Source organism: Symphodus melops (assembly GCF_947650265.1).
Source record: "Symphodus melops genome assembly, chromosome: 7".
Classification (NCBI taxonomy): domain Eukaryota; kingdom Metazoa; phylum Chordata; class Actinopteri; order Labriformes; family Labridae; genus Symphodus; species Symphodus melops.
In genome coordinates, this window is record NC_136697.1 from 28492396 (window position 1) to 28518960 (window position 26565).

The 26565-nt window shown below is 36.9% G+C and overlaps 1 protein-coding gene across 1 annotated transcript in view; it reads right to left on the reverse strand.

The window, feature by feature from the left end:
- Nucleotides 1-2876: 2876 nt before the first annotated feature.
- The window catches only part of LOC306826988 (uncharacterized protein), a 30485-nt gene continuing 6796 nt past the window's right edge, over nucleotides 2877-26565 (reverse strand). Inside the window, exons 2-5 of the mRNA XM_079348592.1 lie at nucleotides 3934-4140; nucleotides 3784-3825; nucleotides 3583-3690; nucleotides 2877-3108 (exon numbers count right to left, since the gene is read on the reverse strand). Coding sequence (XP_079204718.1) covers nucleotides 3107-3108; nucleotides 3583-3690; nucleotides 3784-3825; nucleotides 3934-4140 — 359 coding nt within the window. The 3' untranslated portion in view covers nucleotides 2877-3106. The remainder of the gene's footprint in view (nucleotides 3109-3582; nucleotides 3691-3783; nucleotides 3826-3933; nucleotides 4141-26565) is intronic.

The window sequence follows — 26565 nt, forward strand, 5'->3', positions numbered from 1 at the left end:
AATGCAGGCCTGCTCGTGGTGCCTATAGTCTCTAAAAGTACTATGGGAGGTAGAGCCTTTAGTTATCAGGCTCCTTTGGAATTGTCTACTAGTCGGGGTCCGGGAGGCAGACACACTAGGTACTTTTAAGAATAGACTTCAAACTTTTCTTTTTGATAAATCTTATAGTTAGGGCTGGCTTAGGACCAGCTCATAGATCTGCTGCTATAGGCCTAGACTACCGGGGGAACTGGCACCAGGATCTCTTATCTCTCTCTCCCAGCTTTCATATCTTATTACTGCTTGTCTCTATCTTTATATTCTAACCTCTCCTTTTTCTGGGAGCTCCTGAGCTCTCTTAGGTTCCTTGGGACTGTTAGTGAGGATGGCCTGCCCAGACCCCCCCCTCCACCTATCCTATCCTATTCTTCTTTCTGCATCTTGTCCCATTTTCAAGCCCAGCACAGTTTAGCAGATGGCTGTTCATCATGATCCGGGTCTGCTGAAGATTTCTGCCTGTTAAAAGGAAGTTTGTTCTTTTTTTTGTTCTTTTTTCTGCTTTTGTAAAGTGTCTTGAGATAACGCCTGTTATGAATTGACGCTATACAAATAAAGATTGATTGATTGATTGATTGATAAAGATTCAGAGAGGTGGATTTGTGAGATCATCTCCACTCTGTTTGCTGTAAGTCTTTGTTCTTGGTTCTGACCTGTCGTCCACCAATCAGCTGCTCCTGGCTCGAACCCTGGGCCGTCACGCTCTCTGCCCTGAACCTTTAACTCTGAATGTTTAAATCTCTTTGCCTCTAATGATGAGAATACTGTCACTATGTTTTATCCCTATAGATGTGAAAAGTATCTTCAGTGTTCGGCATGTTTGTCCTGTTCAGTCTGTAGAGCTGTTTGTTGTTTTAAAGGTGCTGTATTCATAGTGAGTGGTCATGTGACCTGCACAGACTCTGTTTAACCCTGATATGGAGTTCAGCTCTGTGGGACCTGTTTTCATTTATTATGAAAATGAAAATGATAAATGATTTTTGTCGTGGCCCCTGATGGGTGGTAGTGGCCCCTGATGGGCAGTAGTGGCCCCTGATAGATGGTAGTGGCCCCTGATGGGCGGTAGTGGCTCCTGATGGGTGGTAGTGGCCCCTGATGGGCAGTAGTGGCCCCTGATAGATGGTAGTGGCCCCTGATGGGCGGTAGTGGCTCCTGATGGGTGGTAGTGGTCCCTGATGGGTGGTAGTGGTCCCTGATGGGCGGTAGTGGCTCCTGATGGGTGGTAGTGGTCCCTGATGGGTGGTAGTGGTCCCTGATGGGCGGTAGTGGCCCCTGATGGGCGGTAGTGGTCCCTGATGGGTGGTAGTGGTCCCTGATGGGCGGTAGTGGCCCCTGATGGGCGGTAGTGGTCCCTGATGGGTGGTAGTGGTCCCTGATGGGCGGTAGTGGCTCCTGATGGGTGGTAGTGGTCCCTGATGGGTGGTAGTGGCCCCTGATGGGCGGTAGTGGCCCCTGATAGATGTCAGTGGCCCCTGATGGGTGGTAGTGGCCCCTGATGGGTGGTAGTGGCCCCTGATGGGCAGTAGTGGCCCCTGATAGATGGTAGTGGCCCCTGATGGGCGGTAGTGGCTGCAGCAGCAGGAGGCTGAAGTGTTAACATGATGTAATAAGTGGAGCTGACTGAACATCCTGCGCTCATGTTGGAGAACATGGAGGTTATAAAGTATCTTCCATGACCAAAATGTTTCACAGAGATAAATAAAGTGTGGCATTGTGGCACCTTTAGAGAAATGACCTGTAACCCAGCTAATAAAATGTATTTATTTTATTTATTTTTTATCTCGCTGTGAACTCCTGTTAGCCACATCTCGCGATACTTGCGCTACATCTCGCGATACTTGCGCTACATCTCGCGATACTTGCGTCACCATGACAATTAAACACACACCGGTGGGTGAAAGGGTGAGACGCTAAGACGGAGAGTGGAAGCAGGTAAAATACTGTAAACATCAACTAACCTTCTCAAAATTCATGTGGTTTTAAAAGCCTGGTTTTTAGTCATTGTGCACCTCAACCTGCAGATGTAAAGAGTGACTGAGCCATGCTGAGTGGGGATCCTCTGATCCTCTAACTTAAAGGAATTGGTGAGTGTGGCATTGCTAATGCTAAACGGCGTTAGCCACAATATGCTAAATGTTGCTAATGCTAAGCGGCATGAGCTGCAGACATGTTTGTTCTATTAAATAATGTTCTGCATGTGGAGTATATATTGTTTGTGATTAGTTGCTAATAGCTGGCTGCAGCTATGACAATAACCATGGTTATTTATTGCAAAAGAAGTTTTTTGAATAGTATACTAAAGCATTGTTTTATACAGGCCAGGTATCCTATCCTATCCTGTCCTATCATACCATATCCTGTGAATCAACATCAGACGACACATCTCTGTGCTGGAGCAGAAGTCAGACTTACTTTCTACTTCAAGTGTGGTAGGGACTTCTGCTGCCGGAAAAAAAAAAGACTGATTGATTGTTCTGAACAATAAGTCTCAGAATTGAATGGACTCTTCTTTTTGTGTTTTTTTCTTGTTCTAAAAAAGTGCACTATTGTAAATAATTGTATATATGTAAAATAGTTCTGTCAACAAAATATAAGGGGTTTATTGTCACCACATACAATTGTTGTCCATTTATTGAGTACTGTTTCATTTTCCTCCTAAGCCGAACCAAAATCAAATCTTTAACCAAAATCAAATCTACATATTGTAACTTTAAAACCTGTTACAAGCAGCAGGAGGCTGAAGTGTTAACATGATGTAATAAGTGGAGCTGACTGAACATCCTGCGCTCATGTTGGAGAACATGGAGGTTATAAAGTGGAATCATACAAACAGCACACACTGTGTTTTATTCTGACAGACTTTATTTAGCAGGTTTAAACAGGTTTCACTGAAGCAACATGAACAGATAAACATTCAGTCATCACAGAGGCTTTGAAGGAGGGATTACATGAACAGAACATATTTATACAGTTTAATACACATCAGCAGACGACGCTGAAGCTGAAGGTTCGGAGTCTCTCTCTCTGAATCCAGCAGCTCCTCTTTCTCTCTGTCCACCGTCTGACACGTTTCTACAAGAAGAAACAACACAAGAGATTTACACTTCAAACATCCACAGACAAAGACAACCAGCAGGTCTCTTTATCTAAAGGACCAATCAGAGAGCTGCTCTCTCCTTATGTGATCAATCAGCCAATCAGAGAGCTGCTCTCTCCTTATGTGATCAATCAGCCAATCAGAGAGCTGCTCTCCTCTTCTGTGATCAATCAGCCAATCAGAGAGCTGCTCTTTTCCTCTGTGATCAATCAGCCAATCAGAGAGCTGCTCTCCTCCTCTGTGATCAATCAGCCAATCAGAGAGCTGCTCTCCTCCTCTGTGATCAGACAGAGGAAGAGAGCTACAACAACAATAACAAGATGGTGGACAGTGTGTGTGTGTGTGTGTGTGTGTGTGTGTGTGTGTGTGCGTGTGTGTGGTTGTGTGTGTGAGTGTGTGTGTGTGAGTGTGTGTGTGTGCATGTGTGCGTGTGTGTGTGTTGTACTCACACTGACTAATCCACAGTTTGAGGGTGATCAGGACGTTGAAGACGACGGTCTTGATGAAGATCAGCCTGAGGCCGACGATGGTGAGAGACATCAGGTTGACCATGGGGTCTGTGAGAAACAAAGAGGCGTCGTGGTCACGAACACGAGACGAATCATCGACTCATCAAACATGAGATTTAAAGACGAGCGTTTGGTACCAACCTCGATTCAAAGAGTCTCCATCGACACCAGATTCAGCCTCCACTGAAAGAATCAGACACACTGATCAACCGTCTGTGATGGATCACTCTGAGAGACATGGTGACAGGTGGAGCGTCGTCATGGTAACAATTGTATTCATTTCACACTTACACTGGTCACAGGTGTCGCCGTCTTGGTCCTTTAGGACAGCCACTTTGGTGTACACGGACTCGTCCTTTGACCTGACGGCCTCTGTCCCGCTGAACAGCTCCTTTCCATTAGTCTTGTCCACGCCGTTGATTCTGGTGAAGCCGGTGGCGAGGCACGCCGTCGAGTCATTTCCCTCCAGTTTGTAGAAAGACGGCAGTTCCTCATCCTCTGAAAAACACAAACAAAACCTGATTAACACGTGTGAGGCTTGAGGCTGGATGACCCCGAGTCCAGGTCGTCACACACACACACACACACACACACACACACCTGAGCGCTGCTTTCAAATCCAAACTGAGAGCAACACGTCGTCACAGTGTGAACATTAACTCCATGAGGGAAGTTACTGAGTCTGTCTGAGTGGGTCTGAGTCTGTCTGAGTGGGACGGACGGACGTAGACTTTGGATCCTGTCTCACACTGTGAAAGATCTCACAACAACAACCTTGACTATCTCACCATCCTCAGCATGTAAACAGTCTTTACATCTAAAGGAGGCAGAAGCTTCGAGATCAGCCTGGACCCGTCTTTATCAGAGGACTCATGGAGTCTCTGAAGTGAGACCTTTACAAAGTCTTCTCCAGACCCGGATCCCTGTTAAAGTCTAGTCTGGACCCTGAGGACTCCGGCTGTGACTGAGCTCCTTCAACATGTCTGAAAGACTCGCAGCATGTCCTACCTGGGTCGGACTTTTTACTGACCACGAGTTCAGACAGATTCGGTTTAATCCCTGATCCAGACTGGAGCGTTCACAGAGACTGGGATCAGTTTCCAGCAACACGTGTGCACATGGTGACCCTGGTCAACGCCCGTCTAATCAGGCTCATCAGGTTTGAGCTTTCTGACCTGTCTGCTTCCTCCACCACTGATCTCTCACAAAGTGATTATTAATTATCAGACATCTTTAAATAAACTCCTCTATTCTTGTTACGTTGACGTCGACGAGTCTGACTCACAATCTAACTTCTGTTTAAAGATTTTAAAAACACACACAGGTTCATTTTCAGTTTCTCATCTTTCCTGATTGTAAATATGAACAACAGTTGAACGTGTGAGGCAGAGCTCAGCATCAGTCTCTGTACCTCGGTCCTGCCTGGGTTTGAGTCTGTCTTTGAGCAGTCTGGAGAGTCTCTGTACCTCGGTTACCAGAAGATACGTTTCAGAAGATAAATCTTTAGGAGCCTGAGAGAAACATCAGACAGTCTGATCCTCTTTGTAAAGGTCACATTTAGATTTGGGTGTTTGATACTCACTCCTGTTTATTGCTAGTTTGGTCCCTTTTCCAAAGACCAGCCTCCGTCCTCCTGAAGAGTCAGTCACACTGTGATGCTACGCTAAACGCTAACTTCCCAACTCTCTTTAGCGTGTTCGATGAACATGTTTACGTCTTGTTTTAAATGGTCTCTTCATCTTTAATATCCATCTCTTGTTTGATTGAAGGACCAGTTTGTTTGTCTCACCACTAGGCCACCTGCGCCCTGATAGAAGCACTTTACTTTAAAGTAGAATCATAAGGATGTTTATAAAGTGTGAACCTTGACAGGACTGTTTGTTTGTTCAAAGACAGAATCAGCTGAATGAACACAGAACATGTCTGACCTGCTTCAATGAAGAGTCTGGAACCAGAACCAAAGAGGACTTTAGTGTTTGAAGACACACTATGGATGACTCAACGACCAAAACCACCAGGTGTCAAACACTCCAGCTACCTCGTCTTTATGTTCTCAAGTCAAAGTTTCCCACGTCTTATCTCAGAAGATCAGTCTTATTAAATCTGAAGTAAAGATTCCTTTACAGATCTGACATAGACTCTCTTCACCGGTTGATACGACGACGTATGTTTTATAAATGTGATAATTCGCTTCATTTGAATAGTTCATTGCAATTAATGGCACGTTTGAAATTTATTTTTCTGGAAATGCTATTCTGCTTTTATTTTGATTTTTGTACTGAAATAAGCTGAGTTCACATATATTAAAAGTGTCATGACATTTAAATCTAAAGGTGTACAGGTTATAAAATATACAGGCTACCAGTTTTAAACTATATGATCTTTATCCTAATAAATCAGAAATCATTTCTATTCAAATGAAACTCACTCAGTTCAACTCGGAGCTTTGAACCCGATCCAAACAAGATCTTATTCCCGATGCCGTTCACACAGCTCAAAGTCCAATGACAGAAACTCCCTGAAGATTTACACATCTCATTCTGTCGCCTCTTTTTAGTTTAACATGTTTGAAGAACTTTTTGAGCCTCGGGGGGGATTTTCAACCACAAGTTGACTATTTCTTAACTATTTTGAAAAAGTGAACATTTCTCTTGTTGAACGTAGTATCCTGAAGTCGTGCGCCTCACTGTGAGACTGTTATGATGGAATCAAATGTTCACATTCAATATTCCTGTAAAAATAGAAAATATAACCAGCGACGAGCCGCCACCCTCCATCTAAAACCCCCAAAAATAAATCATTTCATGTCACTTTTTTCTAGAATCATTTTAAAGTTTGAAATTCTTTTATCAAAACACAAATGTTTCTTGATTCAATAAAGTGTAAAAATATAAGTCATAATAATGATTGAACTTACTGTCCTCCACGAACAATTTTACTCCCTCCCCAAAAATAAGTTTTCGACTTCCCGTCCCAGTCACACTGTGTTTGTTCTCGTTACATAAAGTCCATCACAATGAACCCAACAGAGACTAATGTAATCACATCATCTGCAAACAGTCAAACATTTTACTAACATACCACGATGTGTAAACAGTTTCAACTGTGTCAGGATGGTCAAGAACAAATCTGTCCTTGCAAATGAAAAATGTTCAGATTCTCAAGTTTTTAATGGGAAAATGTGTCATTGAATTTGAATTATCTACAAAGTTACCATCATGTTTCTGTATTCCACTCATGTTGTGCAATGAATTTGTTTGCCTGTAATGATTGGTCATAAATAACAAAATAAGGAAATGATCCCATGGTGGGTGTGTTGGACTTTTATTTTTGTTTCCATCTTATCAATTAATTTTTTTCTAGAATCAAAGCGATCAGATATCATGACGGCCCTCGTTATGGACACGTTTGTAGATTCAATATAATGTAAACACATAAGTCATTAAAAAAAAGTTTGTCAGGCAAAATGTGTCATTTTATTTGTGCAGTTCAGTCAGTGTGCTGAGTATATAAAAATATAAAAATGAAAGTCATAAAAATGATTCAACTTACTGTCCTCCACGAACAATTTGACGCCCTGCCCAAAGATGACTTTCCAATTTCCAGTCACACAGTGTTTGTTCTCGTTACATAAAGTCCATCAATGCTAACCCAACAGAGGCGGATTTAATCACATCATCTGCAAACAGTCAGACTGTTTACTAATGTACCATGATCACTGAACTCATTAAAGGTTCTGTTGGGTTATAAAACATGATGTTTAAAAAAACTATTTTTGTGTTTTTTAAGTTTTATGTCATTTTATCTGGATTACTCAAAATGTTACCATCTGGACACATACAGTCGTGTGTTTGTTTATCTCCTCTTGTTGTGTCACTACAAAAAGACACCTTGAAATTAAAAGTATGGAAATGTTGCCAATGTTTCTGAGTAATTTAGTCAGAGTGCAGGAGTTTTCTTGCAATGTTTGGACGTACAAAAACAAGGACATGATTCCGTTGTGAGTGCCGAGGACTTCTATTTTTGATACCATATTGACTTATTCGTTTTTTCTAGAATTATATCACAGTAATTTATGCATAACGAAAACCCTTACAATGGAGACGTTTGTAGATTCAATAAAGTGTAAAAATATAAGACATAATAATGATTCAACTTACTGTCCTCCACAAACATTCTGACGCCCTCCCCAAAAATAAGTTTCCCATTCGACGTCCTAGTCACACAGTGTTTGTTCTCGTTACATAAAGTCCATCACAATGAACCCAACAGAGACTAATGTAATCACATCATCTGCAAACAGTCAAACTTTTTACTAACATACCATCATCACTGAACTCATTAAAGGCTTCGTTGGGTTACAAAAAATATGTCTAAAAACAATTATGTCTGTGTGGAAACAGTTTTAACTGATATTGGCAGAATGTTCAAGAACAAACCTGTCCCATCTGGGAACGTAACAGTCGTGTGTTTGGATTCATCTTGAGTTGTGTTACTACAAAAAGTTCAGTCAGTGTGCTGAGTATGAAATGTAAAGACATAAGTCATAATAATGAATGAACTTACTGTCCTCCACGAACAATTTGATGCCCTCCCCAAATAAGAGTTTCTCAAATCCAGACTGAGTCACACAGTGTTTTTTCTCGTTACATTAAGTCCATCACAATGAACCCAACAGAGACGGATTTAATCACATCATCTGCAAGCAGTCAAACTTTTTACTAACATACCATGATAACTGAACTTATTAAAGGTTCTGTTGGGCCATAAAGATTTAAAAACCACTATTTTTGTGTGACAAATTTGAACTGATGTTTTCAAGTCTTTTGAAGAACAAAACTGTCCCAGTAAAAATATTTAGATTCTGACGCTTTTGTGGGAAAATTAGTAATTTTATCTGAATTATTCAAAACCGTTCTATCTGTGCAAGTAACTGTCATGTTTTATGATTAACCTTGAATTATGAATACAAAAATGTTACCAGTGTTTTTGTGCAATTAATGAAGTGTACATGAGTTTGCCAGCAATGTTCGGTCATAAATAACAAGGACATTACTCCATATTAAGTGTCTAGGACATTGTTTTTTATCATGTGATTTCCTTTTTTTCTAGAATCATTTCAAAGTTTGATATTCTGGTACTATGACTATCCCCGTTACAGACAAATGTTTGTTGATTCAATAAAGTTTTAAAAATATAAGTCATAATAAGGAGTGAACTTACTGTTCTCCACGAACAATTTGATGCCCTCCCCAAATAAGAGTTTCCCAAATCCAGACTGAGTCACACAGTGTTTGTTCTCGTTACATAAAGTCCATCACAATGAACTCAACAGAGACAGATTTAACCACGTCATCTGCAAACAGTCAAACTTTTTACTAACATACCATGAACTGATGGACACTGAACTAATTAAAGGTTCTGTTGGCCCATAAAGATTTAAAAACAACTATTTTTGTGTGACAAGTTTGAACTGATGTTTTCAAGTCTTTTGAAGAACAAAACTGTCCCAGTAAAAATATTTAGAGTCTGATGCTTTTGTGGGAAAATTAGTAATTTTATCTGAATTATTCAAAACTGTTCTATCTGTGCACTTAACTGTCATGTTTTATGATTAACTTTGAATTATGAATACAAAAATGTTACCAGTGTTTTTGTGCAATTAATTAAGTGTACAGGAGTTTGCCAGCAATGTTTGGTCATAAATAACAAGGACATTACTCCATATTAAATGTCTAGAACATTGTTTTTATCGTGTGATTTCATTTTTTTCTAGAATCATTTCAAAGTTTGATATTCTGGTATTATGACTATCCCCGTTACAGACAAATGTTTGTAGATTCAATATAATGTAAAAACATAAGTCATAATAATGAGTCAACTTACTGTCCTCCACGAACAATTTGATGCCCTCCCCAAAAATGAGTTTCCCAATTCCAGTCCCAGTCACACATTGTTTGTTCTCGTTACATAAAGTCCATCACAATGAACCCAACAGAGACTAATGTAATCACATCATCTGCAAACAGTCAAACATTTCTAACATATCATGATGACTGAACTAATTAAAGGTTCTGTTGGGATCTAAAGATTTATGTTTAAAAGTTATTTTTGTGTATAAACAGTTTTTACTGATATTGTCAGGATGTTCAAGGACAAACCTGTCCTATAAAAAATGTAATATTCTGAAGTTTTTCAGGGAAATGTTTCATTTTATTTGAATTCTCTAAAATGTTCCCATCTGGGAACGGAACAGTCGTGTGTTTGGATTCATCTTGAGTTGTGTTACTACAAAAAGACACCTTGAATTACGAGTACAGAAATGTTTCTAATATTTTTGTGCATTTCAGTCAGTGCACTGAGTATGAAATGTAAAGACATAAAAATAAAAGTCATAATAATGATTGAACTTACTGTCCTCCACGAACAATTTGACGCCCTGCCCAAAAATGACTTTGAAACTTCCCGTCCCAGTCACACAGTGTTTGTTCTCGTTACATAAAGTCCATCAATGCTAACTCAACAGAGACGGATTTAATCATATCATCTGCAAACAGTCAAACTGTTTACTAACATACCATGATCACTGAACTCATTAAAGGATCTGTTGGGCCATAAAGATTTAAAAACAACTATTTTTGTGTGACAAGTTTGAACTGATGTTTTCAAGACTTTTGAAGAACAAAACTGTCCCAGTAAAAATATTTAGATTCTGACGCTTTTGTGGGAAAATTAGTAATTTTATCTGAATTATTCAAAAGTCATGTTTTATGATTAACCTTGAACTATGAGTACAGAAATGTTACCAGTGATTAAGTGTTGTAATAAATAAGGAAATACTCCATATTAAGTGTCTAGGACATTGTTTTTGTAGTCGTCGTGTGATTTCATTTTTTTCTGGAATCATGTCAAAGTTTGATATTCTGGTATTATGACTATCTCCATTACAGACAAATGTTTGTAAATTCGATATAATATAAAAACATAAGTCATAAAAATGATTCAACTTACTGTCCTCCACGAACAATTTGACGCCCTCCCCAAAAATGAGTTTCCCAATTCCAGACTGAGTCACACAGTGTTTGTTCTCGTTACATAAAGTCCATCACAATGAACCCAACAGAGACTAATGTAATCACATCATCTGCAAACAGTCCAACTTTTTACTAACATACCATGATCACTGAACTCATTAAAGGTTCTGTTGGGATGTTAAGATTTAAAAACAACTATTTTTGTGTGACAAGTTTGAACTGATGTTTTCAAGTCTTTTGAAGAACAAAACTGTCCTATAAAAAATTTCAGATTCTGAAGTTTTTCAGGGAAATGTGCCATTTTATTTGAATTCTCTAAAATGTTCCCATCTGGGAACGTAACAGTCGTGTGTTTGGATTCATCTTGAGTTGTGTTACTACAAAAAGACACCTTGAATTACGAGTACAGAAATGTTTCTAATATTTTTGTGCATTTCAGTCAGTGCACTGAGTATGAAATGTAAAAACATAAAAATAAGTCATAATAATGATTGAACTTACTGTCCTCCACGAACAATTTGACGCCCTCCCCAAAAATGACTTTGAAACTTCCAGACTGAGTCACACAGTGTTTGTTCTCGTTACATAAAGTCCATCACAATGAACCCAACAGAGACTAATGTAATCACATCATCTGCAAACAGTCAAACTTTGTACTAACATACCATGATGACTGAACTCATTAAAGGTTCTGTTGGGTTATAAAGATTTAAAAATAACTATTTTGTGTGAAAAGTTTAAACCAGTGGTTTTGTGCAATTGATTAAGTGTGCAGGAGTTTGCCAGCAATGTTTGGTCATAAATAACAAGGACATTACTCCATATTAAATGTCTAGAACATTGTTTTTATCGTGTGATTTCATTTTTTTCTAGAATCATATCAAAGTTTGATATTCTGGTATTATGACTATCCCTGTTACAGACAAATGTTTGTAGATTCAATATAATGTAAAAACATAAGTCATAATAATGAGTGAACTTACTGTCCTCCACGAACAATTTGATGCCCTCCCCAAATAACAGTTTCCCAATTCCAGTCCCAGTCACACAGTGTTTGTTCTTGTTACATAAAGTCCAGCAATGCAATTTTAAACAGTTTTAACTGATATTGTCAGAGTGTTCAAGAAGAACAATGTCCTTTCAATAAATTTAAGATTCTGAAGTTTTTCAGGGAAATGTGTCATTTCATTTGAATTCTCTAAAATGTTCCCATCTGGGAACGTAACAGTCATGTGTTTGGATTCATCTTGAGTTGTGTCTCTAAAAAAGGACATCTTCAAATACAAATACAGAAATGTTTTTTAATGTTTTTGTGCAATTAAGTCAATGTGCAGGAATTTGCCTTCAATGCAATGTTTGTGCATAAAATACAAAAAAATCATTCCACATTGGAGTCTAGGACTTCTATTTTTGTTGTCATAGAATCTATAAAGTATTGATATAATTTCATTTTTCATCTAATTATATCAAAGTTTGAAATTCATGCATCATTACGGCCCTCGTTATGAACACGTTTGTAAATTCAATATAATGTAAAACATAAGTCATAATAATGAATGAACTTACTGTCTTCCACAAATAGTTTGACGCCCTCCCCAAAAATGACTTTCCAACCTCCAGACTGAGTCACACAGTGTTTGTTCTCGTTACATAAAGTCCATCCTTGCTAGCCCAACAGAGACTAATGTAACCACATCATCTGCAAACAGTCAAACATTTCTAACATATCATGATGACTGAACTAATGAAAGGTTCTGTTGGGTTATAAAGATTTAAAAACGACTATTTTGTGTGAAAAGTTTAAACTGATGTCGTCGGGATGTTGAAGAACAAAACTGTCCCAGTAAAATATTTAGATTCTGAAGTTTTTATGGGAAAATTAGTAACTGTATCTGAATTATTACAAACCTTTCTATCTGTGCACATAGGTTTTTTGATTAATCTTGAATTGTGTCCCCAGAAAAAAACACCTTGAGTTATAGTTACAGAAATGTTACCAGTGTTTTTGTGATATTGATTAAGTGTGCAGGAGCCTGTAATGTTTGGTCATAAATAACAAGGACATATCGGCTGTCTAGGACATTATTTTCATTGCTCTCCTGTCAATTAATTTTCTTCTACAATCATGTCAAAGTTTAAATTTCTGGTATCTTGACATCCCCGTCACAGACAAATGTTTGTAGATAATAATAAAATGTAAAATACAATAGTAATAATAACCCAACTTACTGTCCTCCACAAATAGTCTGATTCCGTCCCCAAAAATGAGTTTCTGATATCCCGACCCAGTCACACTGTGTTTGTTCTCACTACATAAAGTCCAGCAATACTAACCCAACAGAGACTTATGTAATCACATCATCTGCAAACAGTCAAGCCTTTACTAATGTACCATGATCACTGAACTAATGAAAGGTTCTGTTGTAGTAGTCAATATAACAGATTAGAATGTATTAATAGATTAGGATTATGATGACTATGAGAAGTCTGTTTAATCAACTTTGTGTTGAAGAAGTGGACAAAGATGAAGAATGTCTTCATTCAGATATGATGTTTAACTTTCCTCAGATAAAAGAAATAAAATCATTATCAATAGATAAATACTCACTGGGCTCAACAGTCACTTTGACTCCTTTGCTTAAAACTATCTTCCAGCCTGACGTTGTTCCAGTCACACAGCATCAACACTCAGAAACTGACAGTCACACTGAAACTATTTACAAGAACTGGCTGCTTTTTATAAAGTCAGGTTCCACATGCAGGACAGAGCTGACCCTGGGTGACCCTCCTGGAGGACTAAAGCCTCTGATGTGCATCAAGCACCAAACCAAAGACTCCCACAGTCACATCTGTCCAAAGCAACGACTGACCTGAAGTTTTTTAACCATCCTGACATGAACTTCAGAGTGTGAATGATCAGATTCTTATCGAGCAGCCTGTGCTGATGGCTTTGGTACTCACTGGACTCGACACACAGTTTGGTTCCTTTTCCAAAAAACAGTTTGAGGTTTCCTCCTCCAGCAGTCACACAGTGAATCAGATCTGTACTGAAACTACAGGAGCGACCTCGGCTTCAACACACTGCTACATGTTACACTACTGATGGAGTTACAGAGCCATGAGGAGGATACTACATCATATAACTCATTATTCTTATTGACCCAAAGAACAACAGTAAGTTTATAAATGACATTCAGACTCATAAAACCTACAGAGAAGCTCCTGCACATGGTCTTTATAGCAGAAAACAAACATGGCCCTCAGAAAGAGAACACGGGGCCCCGGATTTCAACCTTTAGATCTTCTAATGACTCTACTCTTCTTCACTTCCTTCAGATTAGTTGTGTTTATAGTCATCACGGTACAAGAACTTCATCAGAATCGATGTTTGAGTTTTACTCCAATCATATCAACGTTTGATTCCAAGTCTCTATCCACCAAATATCACATCCGTCTCGTCTAAATCGCACTAAAACATTGGCAACCTTTGAATATTCAAATCAATTCAAAAAAACTTTATTTGTCCCTCAGGAGACAATTCAAGGTCAGACATACATAAATGTAGATGTTATTGCACACTTTAGACAGCGTGCAGGAGACGTGCAGATATGCACAGTTTGACTTTACTCATAAAGGAGAAGTCAATGTAACGCCTGGATTCTCTTTGTAACATTGATCATTAAAACAACATGTTTTAGAAGTGTTGGACGTTTGGAGAACATGACGCTAACATTGAAATGATGATTACTTTTACTTACTGGTTTCCACCCTCACTTTGATTCCTTCTCCAAACATCAGTTTAAAGTTTCCTGCTCCAGAAGTCACACAGTGAATCTGAGCTCAGCGATAACCACGTCACCTGACAGATGCTTCAGTCCACACTGCTCTCATTCATCTTCATCAATCCTAATGATGACTTTACAGATTCAGCTGAATTGTTTAAAAGCTTACAGCAGAGGGGACGCATTCTGGCATTCACCTGACTTCATCATTCATCAGTTAATACACATGATAATTCTCAGGAGCTCAAAGGCTGGAAAGCAGAGTGTAATGTACTCTAAACAAACAGGCTAACAGCTAACAGAAATCAAAGCAGCACTACTGTCTCCATCAGCTCGAAGCTTCGGAAATACAATACTACAAATGTGTTACGCTTATGAGCATTTTAAAATGACCTTTAATGAATAAACTAAGCTTAAAACAGATGAAGGCATACTCACTGGACTCAACAGTGAACTGTACTCCTCTACTGAAAAGTAACCTTCTGTTTCCTGAAGCAGTCACACAGTGATTCTGTCCTGCCCGATAACTAAACAACACAGCCACATCGTCTGCATACAGCATTAATATAACAGCTTATTATTTTATTTATTTAACCTTTATTTATCCAGGAAAGTGGATTCCATATCCATTTGGACTTTTAATAACTGTTGTTTTTTCTACTTCATCACGAAATGTTAATATGCCTTTCAATTATAAAAGGAAAAACTGTGTTACGTATTTTGAAGCAGTATATTTCTTTATACTCACTGTAGTCTACTGTTAGTTTGGTCCCTTTCCCAAAAATCAGCCTCCTGCTGTTTCCTGAAGCAGTCACACAGTGATTCTGTCCTGCCCGATAACTAAACAACACAGCCACATCGTCTGCATACAGCATTAATATAACAGCTTATTATTTTATTTATTTAACCTTTATTTATCCAGGAAAAGTCCCATTCAGGTTAAAAAACGTTTTTTCAAGTGAGTCCAGCATTTTAAATATTCATTTCATTTGGACTTTAAATAACTGTTGTTTTTTCTACTTCATCACAAAATGTTAATATGCCTTTCAATTATAAAAGGAAAAACTGTGTTACGTATTTTGAAGCAGTATATTTCTTTATACTTACTGTAGTCTACTGTTAGTTTGGTCCCTTTCCCAAAAATCAGTCTCCTGCTGTTTCCAGAAGTCACACAATGATTCTGTCCTGACCGATAACTAAACAACACAATCACATCGTCTGCATACAGCATCATTTTAGCTAATATAACAGCTTATTATTTTATTTATTTAACATTTATCCAGGAAAAGTCCCATTGAGGAGGTTATAAACCATTTTTTAAGAGAGTCCAGCTTTAATTTATTTTAAATCCTCTTCATTTTATTTGGACTTTTAAAAAACGTGTAATTATTGTTTTTTCTACTTCATTGTAAAATGTTAATTTGCTTTTTAATTATAAGGGGAGAAACTGTCAGTATTTTGAAGCAGTATATTTCTTTATACTCACTGTAGTCTACTGTTAGTTTGGTCCCTTTCCCAAAAATCAGCCTCCTGCTGCTTCCAGAAGTCACACAGTGATTCTGTCCTGACCGATAACTAAACAACACAATCACATTGTCTGCATACAGCATCATTTTATCATTCACAGCTATAATGTTGAAACCTGAGGATTTTATTGGGGCCTTTTTCTTACATTAAACATGCACTGTAAAGTATATAAAGTAATATATAAAGTATATTTCTTTATACTCACTGTAGTCTACTGTTAGTTTGGTCCCTTTTCCAAAAATGAGCTTCCAGCTGTTTCCAGAAGTCACACAGTGATTCTGTCCTGACCGATAACTCCCTGAGACATTTCATTACCACACTTCAACATTAACAGCTGATTAGAAACTGATAAAAGATATTCCAGCTTTTTAAAGTGGTTAACACAACGTTATGACTAAATCATGACTTCTTTTAGGCAGACATTTTGAAATATACAATAACTACACAGCCATGTAAGAGAGCGAGCTTAGTAGGACATTAGCTTTAGCTTGTTTTGTTTGCATTCAGTGATTTAAAGTTGGTAAAAAGGACTTGTTAGAAAAGATACAACAGCATGATTCAGCTAATTCAATGTTCCAGTGTGTTGACTGTTTGATATTTCAGTCATCATCGTTGACAGGCAGCTGTGTGAAGTTACACAATGATTAAATATAATCGTTGTACTCACGCCTCTGTACGGTCACTTTGGTTCCTTTACCAAAAATGAGTTTGTAGTTTCCAGAGACAGTCACACAGTGAATGTTACCCAAGCATGAACTACAAATCCTACTTCCTCTTTGAAACACATTCATTATTTGACTTTTAGAGAAAATGTGGATTCACTGAAAGAAACAAGAACACACTTTGATAATATTTAAATTTAAGTACTTAAATAATTAATATGCCACAACCTTTAAATGTCATGACCTAAATATTTATGAATGGTGGTGCCACATCATTGTATTAGAAAAACGTGATTTACAGTATCTTTTATTTATAAAACTGTCAGAGGAAAATGACCATCATCAATAAGATCCAACATGTCATTTACCTGCTTTTTGTAAAGTGTCTTGAGATATAACTTGTTAAGAATTGATGCTAGTCACATTGAAATAATATTCTGACTTTATCTTAATAAGGATTCTAAAATGTTTCATGATTTTCACAGAGAGCCTTCAAATAGATGATTTCTTGTTATGTACTGGATGAAATTTTGAATATTTAAATCATTTGAAAACATATTTTCAAAAGGAAATGAAATGAATAATAAAATATGTAACCATGAAAGCTGAATTGATTTTAACTCATTAAATGGGATGACCATTTTTTAAACATGTTGGAGTAATTTCTTCTTTCACTCAGATTAGTTTTTATAAACCAGTTGATAAAATATAACTGGACTTACTGGCTTCAACATTTAGTCGGATCCCCGACCCAAAGATCAGCTTGTAGGTTCCAGTGTTCACACAACACTAAACGCCACGACACAAACTCTGCAGCACAGTCATGTCTTCAGCTCTCAGTCCCCTCCATTAAAATCTGGTTTTATATATTTGCCTTCTGATGATCCAAAATTAAAGAGCCACAGCTCGGACTCAAACCCAAGCTGTCCTCTTGGAGGACCAGTCTGCACACACTAACTATGACGGTCAAGTCGTTATCAGTCTTTAATTATTTGGTTGAACGAGTAAAATGTGTCCTTTATATTATTTCTCCACAATAACAGAAGAACCTCAGCATCACATAACCCTAACATAATTAAACATTGAAACATTGTCTGTATTGGATTTCACCCCCATCATCTACACTCAGTTGCATTTTAAGTAAAACAGGTTAACACTTTGTAAGTTAAGAAAACGGCCTCAGAACATTATTAAAATGTATTTTTAGTTAAGAGCCAATTTTAAAAAAACTGAAACTGCAAAAACATAAAACATGGAGCAGAGATATTTTCTTTACTAACTGACTATGTTTAGTTAGTGTTTCTAATCAGTATCAATACGAGCATTGTCAACAGTATTTTAAATGTATTTATGCCTCTGCTGAATGAAATAATGTCGTATTTAAAAGTGTCTGTACTTTCATACTATCGATTATTAAATAAAACACGGTATATCAAAACACATCAAACAGTTTGAAAACTGAAATCCTACTTACTGGCTTCAATGGTTAATCTGGTTCCCCTTCCAAAGTAGATCTTAAACTGATTCCCAGTATTCACACCACATGACGCACCACGACACAAACTCAGTCTGCTCTAGATGTTCTCCACTGATCCACACTTTGGACTTTATCAGAAACAGACACACTTTCCAAACACAACAAGCTGATGCTCATATAACCATTATATTAACAGTTACATCTATTGTAGATTAAAGTCATGACACACACTGTTTGTTCAATGCTGTTTCCTACTGTCAGATATTTCACTATAAAATGAAAATAAATCAACTTACTGTCAGTAACATGAAGTCTGCTTCCACTTCCAAAGATAAGCTTGTCTCGATCATAAGTCACACAGTCTGAAGCTACACTACGCAAACCTCACTGAATAACTCAATATACAGATGATACTCTGATTTACTGTGTTGAAGAGAAGGTCCATTTCATGAACCTAAATAGTTAAATGAATATTTAAACATCTCCAAGTATTGTCAACCAACAGTTTGATTTAGAAAGAGTCATCAACATTAAATATATTGTTTGACAGTCTTTTGAAGACTGCTCACAAAATGTTAAGCTCGTAATTGTTCTGTTTTGTTCTTACTTTTTAAACTCTGTATACGTGATGCTTTAGATTGATATCAGTACTTACTGGTTTCAATGGTTAATCTGGTTCCACTTCCAAAGATGATCTTGTTACCACCAGATAAATATGTCACACAGTCTGAAGCTTCACTACACAAACTCATTATGCAGATGATACTCTGATTTACTGTGTTTGAGACGAGTTGACTTTGTTTAGAAAAACTGTCTTTTAATAAACCTAAATGGTTCAATAATAAACTAAATGTCTCTGTTAGGTTTGTCAACTAACAGCTTCATTTAGACTGATGACTTTTAATAACTGTTTAAACTGAAGTTATGAACAATAACATGATGTATTGACAATCTGTTACAAACTGTTTCGTAAAACATGGAAGCTCAAATTTTTCTATTTTAATTTTTTCAATTCTGCAGTGATGCTTTAGATTGATATCAGTACTTACTGGTTTCAATGGTTAATCTGGTTCCACTTCCAAAGATGATCTTGTTACCACCAGCTGTATATGTCACACAGTCTGAAGCTTCACTACACAAACCTCACTGAATAAACTCAATATGCAGATGATACTCTGATTTATTGTGTTTGAGAAAAGTTGACTTTTTGTTTTAAATAAAGTTGTTTTAATAAACCTAAACAGTTAGACGATTAAATGTCTATTTTTGGTTTGTCAGCCAACCGCTTCATTTAGACTGATGACTTTTAAAAACTGTTTGAACCAAAGGTATTAACATTAAAATGATTAATTCACAATACTTTCAATATTTAGACTAATCACAAAATAACTACATCATGTTCCAGATCAAACAAACTGTTTTGTAAAACATGGAAGCTCAAAATGTTCTATTTTTTTTTTTTTTTTTTATTCTGCAGTGATACTTTAGATTTACATCAGTACTTACTGGTTTCAATGGTTAATCTGGTTCCACTTCCAAAGATGATCTTGTTACTACCAGATAAATATGTCACACAGTCTGAAGCTTCACAACACAAACCTCATTGAATAAACTCAATATGCAGATGATACTCTGATTTACCGTGTTTGAGAAGAGTTGACTTTTTGTTTTAAAAAACTGTCTTTTAATAAACCTAAATGGTTCAATAATAAATTAAATGTCTCTGTTAGGTTTGTCAACGAACAGCTTCATTTAGACTGATGACTTTTAATAACTGTTTAAACTGAAGTTATGAACAATAACATGATGTATTTACAATCTGTTACAAACTGTTTCGTAAAACATGGAAGCTCAAATTTTTCTATTTTAATTTTTTCAATTCTGCAGTGATGCTTTAGATTGATATCAGTACTTACTGGTTTCAATGGTTAATCTGGTTCCACTTCCAAAGATGATCTTGTTACCACCAGATGTATATGTCACACAGTCTGAAGCTTCACTACACAAACCTCACTGAATAAACTCAATATGCAGATGATACTCTGATTTACTGTGTTTGAGAAAAGTTGACTTTTAGTTTTAAATAAAGTTGTTTTAATAAACCTAAACAGTTAGACGATTAAATGTCTATTTTTGGTTTCTCAGCCAACCGCTTCATTTAGACTGATGACTTTTAAAAACAGTTTGAACCAAAGGTATTAACATTAAAATGATTAATTCACAATACTTTCAATATTTAGACTAATCACAAAATAACTACATCATGTTCCAGATCAAACAAACTGTTTCGTAAAACATGGAAGCTCAAAATGTTCTTTTTTTTTTTTTTTTTAATTCTGCAGTGATACTTTAGATTTACATCAGTACTTACTGGTTTCAATGGTTAATCTGGTTCCACTTCCAAAGATGATCTTGTTATCACCATATGTCACACAGTCTGAAGCTTCACTACACAAACCTCACTCATGCAGATATTACTATGATTCACTTTAGTTAAGAAAAGTCTAAACCTAAATAGTTAAATGATCATTTTAAATATCAGTCAGTTCAGTTAACCAACAGCTTCATTCAGATTGATTCATTTAATCACAGTTTATACTGAAATAAATCAATATTTTAAACATTTATTTGTCACAAACTGTTTAAATCTTTGGATACATGTTTTTTCCTTGAAGTGGACCTCTTAGATATTCTACAATAAGAGTGCACATTTTGTTTTATTTTGCTTGGATTTCTTTGAACCTCCTATCAGTTATAGTTTAGATTGATATCAGTACTTACTGGTTTCAATGGTTAATCTGGTTCCACTTCCAAAGATAATCTTGTTACCAAAAGAAGTCACACAGTCTGAAGCTTCGGTACATAAAGTTCACTGACCATCTCACTATGCAGATGATACTCTGATGTACTTTCATTTAAACAGTCATTTTATTAATCTTAAAGAGTGAAATATCTCTTAGTTTTGTCAACCAACTGCTTTATTTAAAATTGAAGTTTTAACTGAAACTGTTCAAAATAAAAGGTTAAACTGACAATCCTTCCAGATCAAACAAGAACTGATTTGTTTTCCTGAAAGTCGACTTTTTAGACTGGTACGACCGCTCTTGTTATTTTTTGATTTAGTTCAAATTTTATTAAAATAAATCTTTGCTTGTGGAATAGTTTTTCTGGATTGTCATGATGGTTCCTGTGAGGGCCGGGTTAAATATGTTGGTTAGGTTAGGTAGGTTGATGTTGGATTATCTTTGTAAACCAGAGTTCTTTAAGGTGCTGTATAGATGAAGTTATAACTATTACCAGTACTTACTGGTTTCAATGGTTAATCTGGTTCCACTTCCAAAGATGAGTTTATATCCTCCTCCAGCATTCACACAGCATGGAGCCCTGTGACATAAAGTCAGCGAGGCCCGAGAACTGAACCAAACCTCACTTTAAAAAACAAGTGTGACTTTCATTGCGTCCTTCTGTCATGAATTTAAAAGCTTGTTTTGATTTAAAATGTGAGACGAATGTTCAATGAAATGAAATGTGAAGTCTTAGAGACCAAACTCTTAAAGTGATGCTTTTTTAAAGACCATCTTACATGTTCTACTTTTTAAGGGTCAAACAAAACAAAGCATGTTAACATCATGTGTCATGTTCAACAGCTTCATCACTTATCAGTGATTAGCAGGGTGACCTCTTAGTGAAGGGCTTAATAATGATGCTTCTCATCATTAGCATGCTAATAAGCTGCTAGTTACTAGTGAAGAAGGTGACCTTGATTTCAACATGTGTTTCTTTGAGGGTTTGTCTTAGTTTTTAAATCAAGATGTTCATCACTGTAACTTCACTGAGCGTCTTTCTGTATCTGACAGTAAAAGTTAGTTTTAAGAATCTGCAGAGTTCAGATCAGTTTCACGCTGATCATCTTAGAAGAGAATTTAACGACAATGTTCAGATTTTCTCCATGGAAACAAGAGACGATCAGAAGGACTGCTGTCTACTCTTTTTTTAAGTAATCCCACATGTTGGTGATAATCTGAAGGAGTACTCACTGAGTTCAACGTCTAATCTGACTCCTCTTCCAAAGAAGATCTTGTACTGGTTTGCTCCTCCAGTCACACATCATGAAGCGCCGTGACACAAACTACTCTGAGTGACACACTCACTGAACCAAACTTCATTTTTACTTCAGGTATTTCAGTCATGATCTATCACGTTTTAAATCCATGTCCAATCATCGCTGACCATGTTCAACATTTTTATATTCAACACTTCTGCCCAAATCATAAGAAGCCTTTAGTTTCATGCTTGGTGTTCATTCATCAAACACCCTGAGCCCACTCTTTATTTAAACCTCCTGTGATAACAGGTACACGCCGGCTGTTTTCTGACCTGGTTATCCCGGAGATAAGAACCCTGATTTTACCCTGATAACTCGTTCATTTCACGACAGCTTCACAAAGTCTTTTGTTATCACAGGAAAAACCAGTGGAGAGCAAAAACAACAAGCTGAGATCTGGAGAAAAGAAGTAGAAAATACTGAATAAAATCAGCGTCTTCATGTGAAAGAAAATCATCTAGATGAAGTGAATTAACACGTTGATGTTGATCTGAAGGAGTCTGTATTTTAGGTTTGATACAATTAATACTTTGTGTTAGATTCATTAAAGGAGGAGCTCGAGCACGTTAACTATCAACTAGCCTCTCTGGATTCATTAAGATTCACATGAGTCATCTTTACAATTCAAGATGTTCAAATAGTTCACATGTAAAGTTTTAAATGACTTACTGGGTTCAATGGTTAGTCTGGTTCCCCTTCCAAAGTAGATCTTATTGTTAGCATTCACACATGAGGAAGCTTCATGACACAAACTGAACCAAAGCTCATTCAGACAACCATCCTTTAAACACGTCATTAATCCTTTAGACATCTACACTCTTCTTACTGTGGGACAGTCAGGCTTCACTTTTGGACATTATTGGATGTAATCTGTAAACATTTCTGTCTCTTTTCATTCAAACACAGAATACTGAGGACCATAGCCAACACAATGACAAACTTGTTACACTGTAGTGTTGTATCTGGAGACCGGTCTTTTTAAAGGTCTTGGTCTCATCTCAGAAGTGAGAACATTTTTACTCAGCCTCAGATTAGACGGGCTCTAGATTAAACATTAATGTTCAAGACGCTCATCCGCCCACAACTTGATGATTTCTCAGTCATATTTCAGGTCTTAGTCTTGTCTCGGGGTACTCTGGTCTTGGTTAGTGTGGTCTTGACTACAACACAGTACAAAAAATACCAAATAATTTAAATCAGATTAATTACTATGAAAAACAAAAACTACCACATTAATGAAATCAGATTAACTGGAACAATAAGCTGTTTGTGTTTGGGATGTTTGGTGTCGCCAAAGTTTTATAAAGTCAAAGAGGCATCAAGAGCCAGAAACAGTTTAGAACCACTAACAGTTCATATATAAATATTCTTACACTTAAAGCTGTCATGTGTTCAGAAGATTTGAAACAAAGACTTACTGGGTTCAATGGTTAATCTGGTTCCCCTTCCAAAGTAGATCTTATTGTTATTCACACATGAGGAAGCTTCATGACACAAACTGAACCAAAGCTCATTCAGACAACCATCCTTTAAACTCTGGAGACTTTAGTTAGTAATTAAAAATGATTATCAGTTCATGTTCTATAAAATGTACATGTGGACTCTTGTTCACCTCTGAGGATCTTTTTGACACCTCAGACATCATTTGACATTTTCAACATCTGATTCAGTCAGAGTTTAGATGTATTGAAGTTTTATGGACGTACGAGTGCTGCTGTTCACTTTCACTAAAAGTTTGATATGAAAGCTGCTGGGAACAAAGCAGTGTCTGATTCACTGAAGATGATGAACTATCTTATCAAATATTATCTTGATATATTCCCTAACTCACAGACGTCATGATTATTGAAGATTTTAAATAACTTACTGGGTTCAATGGTTAGTCTGGTTCCCCTTCCAAAGATGATCTTATTGGCATTCACACATGAGGAAGCTTCATGACACAAACTGAACCAAAGCTCATTCAGACAACCATCCTTTAAACACGTCATTAATCCTTTACACATCTACACTCTTCTTACTGTGGGACAGTCAGGCTTCACTTTTGGACATTATTGGATGTAATCTGTAAACATTTCTGTCTCTTTTCATTCAAACACAGAATACTGAGGACCATAGCCAACACAATGACAAACTTGTTACACAGTAGTGTTGAAGACAGAAGATTTTAAACAAAGACTTACTGGGTTCAATGGTTAATCTGGTTCCCCTTCCAAAGATGATCTTAGTGTATCCTCCAGTATTCACACATGAGGAAGCTTCATGACACAAACTGAACCAAAGCTTACTGTGGGACAGTCAGGCTTCACTTTTGGACATTATTGGGCGTGATCTGTTAAAATGTCCATTATCTGTTTATTACCTATTTAAGGGGGACAGCGGGTGTGTATTGTAACTAATGTCTTGTGTCCTGCCTGTCTGTATACTGCTACTGGATGCCTTGAATTTCCCTCGGGATCAATAAAGTATCTATCTATCTATCTATCATCAGTGTATATATTCCTACCAAAGTGACATTTAAGGTCTTAAGGACGCCATGTTTATTGAAGATTTGAAACAACAACTTACTGGGTTCAATGGTTAATCTGGTTCCCCTTCCAAAGTAGATCTTATTGTTATTCACACATGAGGAAGCTTCATGACACAAACTGAACCAAAGCTCATTCAGACAACCATCCTTTAAACTCTGGAGACTTTAGTTAGTAATTAAAAATGATTATCAGTTCATGTTCTATAAAATGTACATGTGGACTCTTGTTCACCTCTGAGGATCTTTTTGACACCTCAGACATCATTTGACATTTTCAACATCTGATTCAGTCAGAGTTTAGATGGATTGAAGTTTTATGGACGTACGAGTGCTGCTGTTCACTTTCACTAAAAGTTTGATATGAAAGCTGCTGGGAACAAAGCAGTGTCTGATTCACTGAAGATGATGAACTATCTAATCAAATATTATCTTGATATATTCACTAACCCACAGACGCCATGATTATTGAAGATTTTAAACAAAGACTTACTGGGTTCAATGGTTAGTCTGGTTCCCCTTCCAAAGTAGATCTTATTGACACCTCCAGTATTCACACATGAGGAAGCTTCATGACACAAACTGAACCAAAGCTCCTTCAGACAACCATCCTTTAAACTCGTCATTAATCCTTTAGACATCTACACTCTTCTTACTGTGGGACAGTCAGGCTTCACTTTTGGACATTATTGGATTTAATCTGTAAACATTTCTGTCTCTTTTCATTCAAACACAGAATACTGAGGACCATAGCCAACACAATGACAAACTTGTTACACAGTAGTGTTGTAGACCAAGAATCGTCTCTCGGCCACTTTTTGAAGGTCTCAGAATTCAAAGCATTCTCACTCAGTCTCTCGGTCTCAGACTGGCCGACACTGGACAACTAATCAAATATTATTCCAGGTCATTATTGTGATTAGATAGCAAATAACTTTTTCTAAAACTGCAAAAAGAAAACCCAAGTTCATTAAATTTGTAGTTTGATTTTATCTCCTGGTTATGGCGTCAAACCTTCCCAGTGTTACGGTCTGAGTCAGAGATGGTCTTTAAACGTTCTGAATCCCTAAACATGTTGGTTTTTTCCAGGCCTTGATCCTTAAACATGAAAAAAACTACCACATTAATGAAATCAGATTAACTGGAACAATAAACTGTTTGTGTTTGGGATGTTTGGTGTCGCCAAAGTTTTATAAAGTCAAAGAGGCGTCAAGAGCCAGAAACAGTTTAGAACCACTAACAGTTCATATATAAATATTCTGACACTTAAAGCTGTCATGTGTTCAGAAGATTTGAAACAAAGACTTACTGGGTTCAATGGTTAGTCTGGTTCCCCTTCCAAAGATGATCTTATAGGCAGCTCCAGTATTCACACATGAGGAAGCTTCATGACACAAACTGAACCAAAGCTCATTCAGACAACCATCCTTTAAACTCTGGAGACTTTAGTTAGTAATTAAAAATGATTATCAGTTCATGTTCTATAAAATGTACATGTGGACTCTTGTTCACCTCTGAGGATCTTTTTGACACCTCAGACATCATTTGACATTTTCAACATCTGATTCAGTCAGAGTTTAGATGGATTGAAGTTTTATGGACGTACGAGTGCTGCTGTTCACTTTCACTAAAAGTTTGATATGAAAGCTGCTGGGAACAAAGCAGTGTCTGATTCACTGAAGATGATGAACTATCTAATCAAATATTATCTTGATATATTCCCCAACCCACAGACGTCATGATTATTGAAGATTTTAAATGACTTACTGGGTTCAGTGGTTAATCTGGTTCCCCTTCCAAAGTAGATCT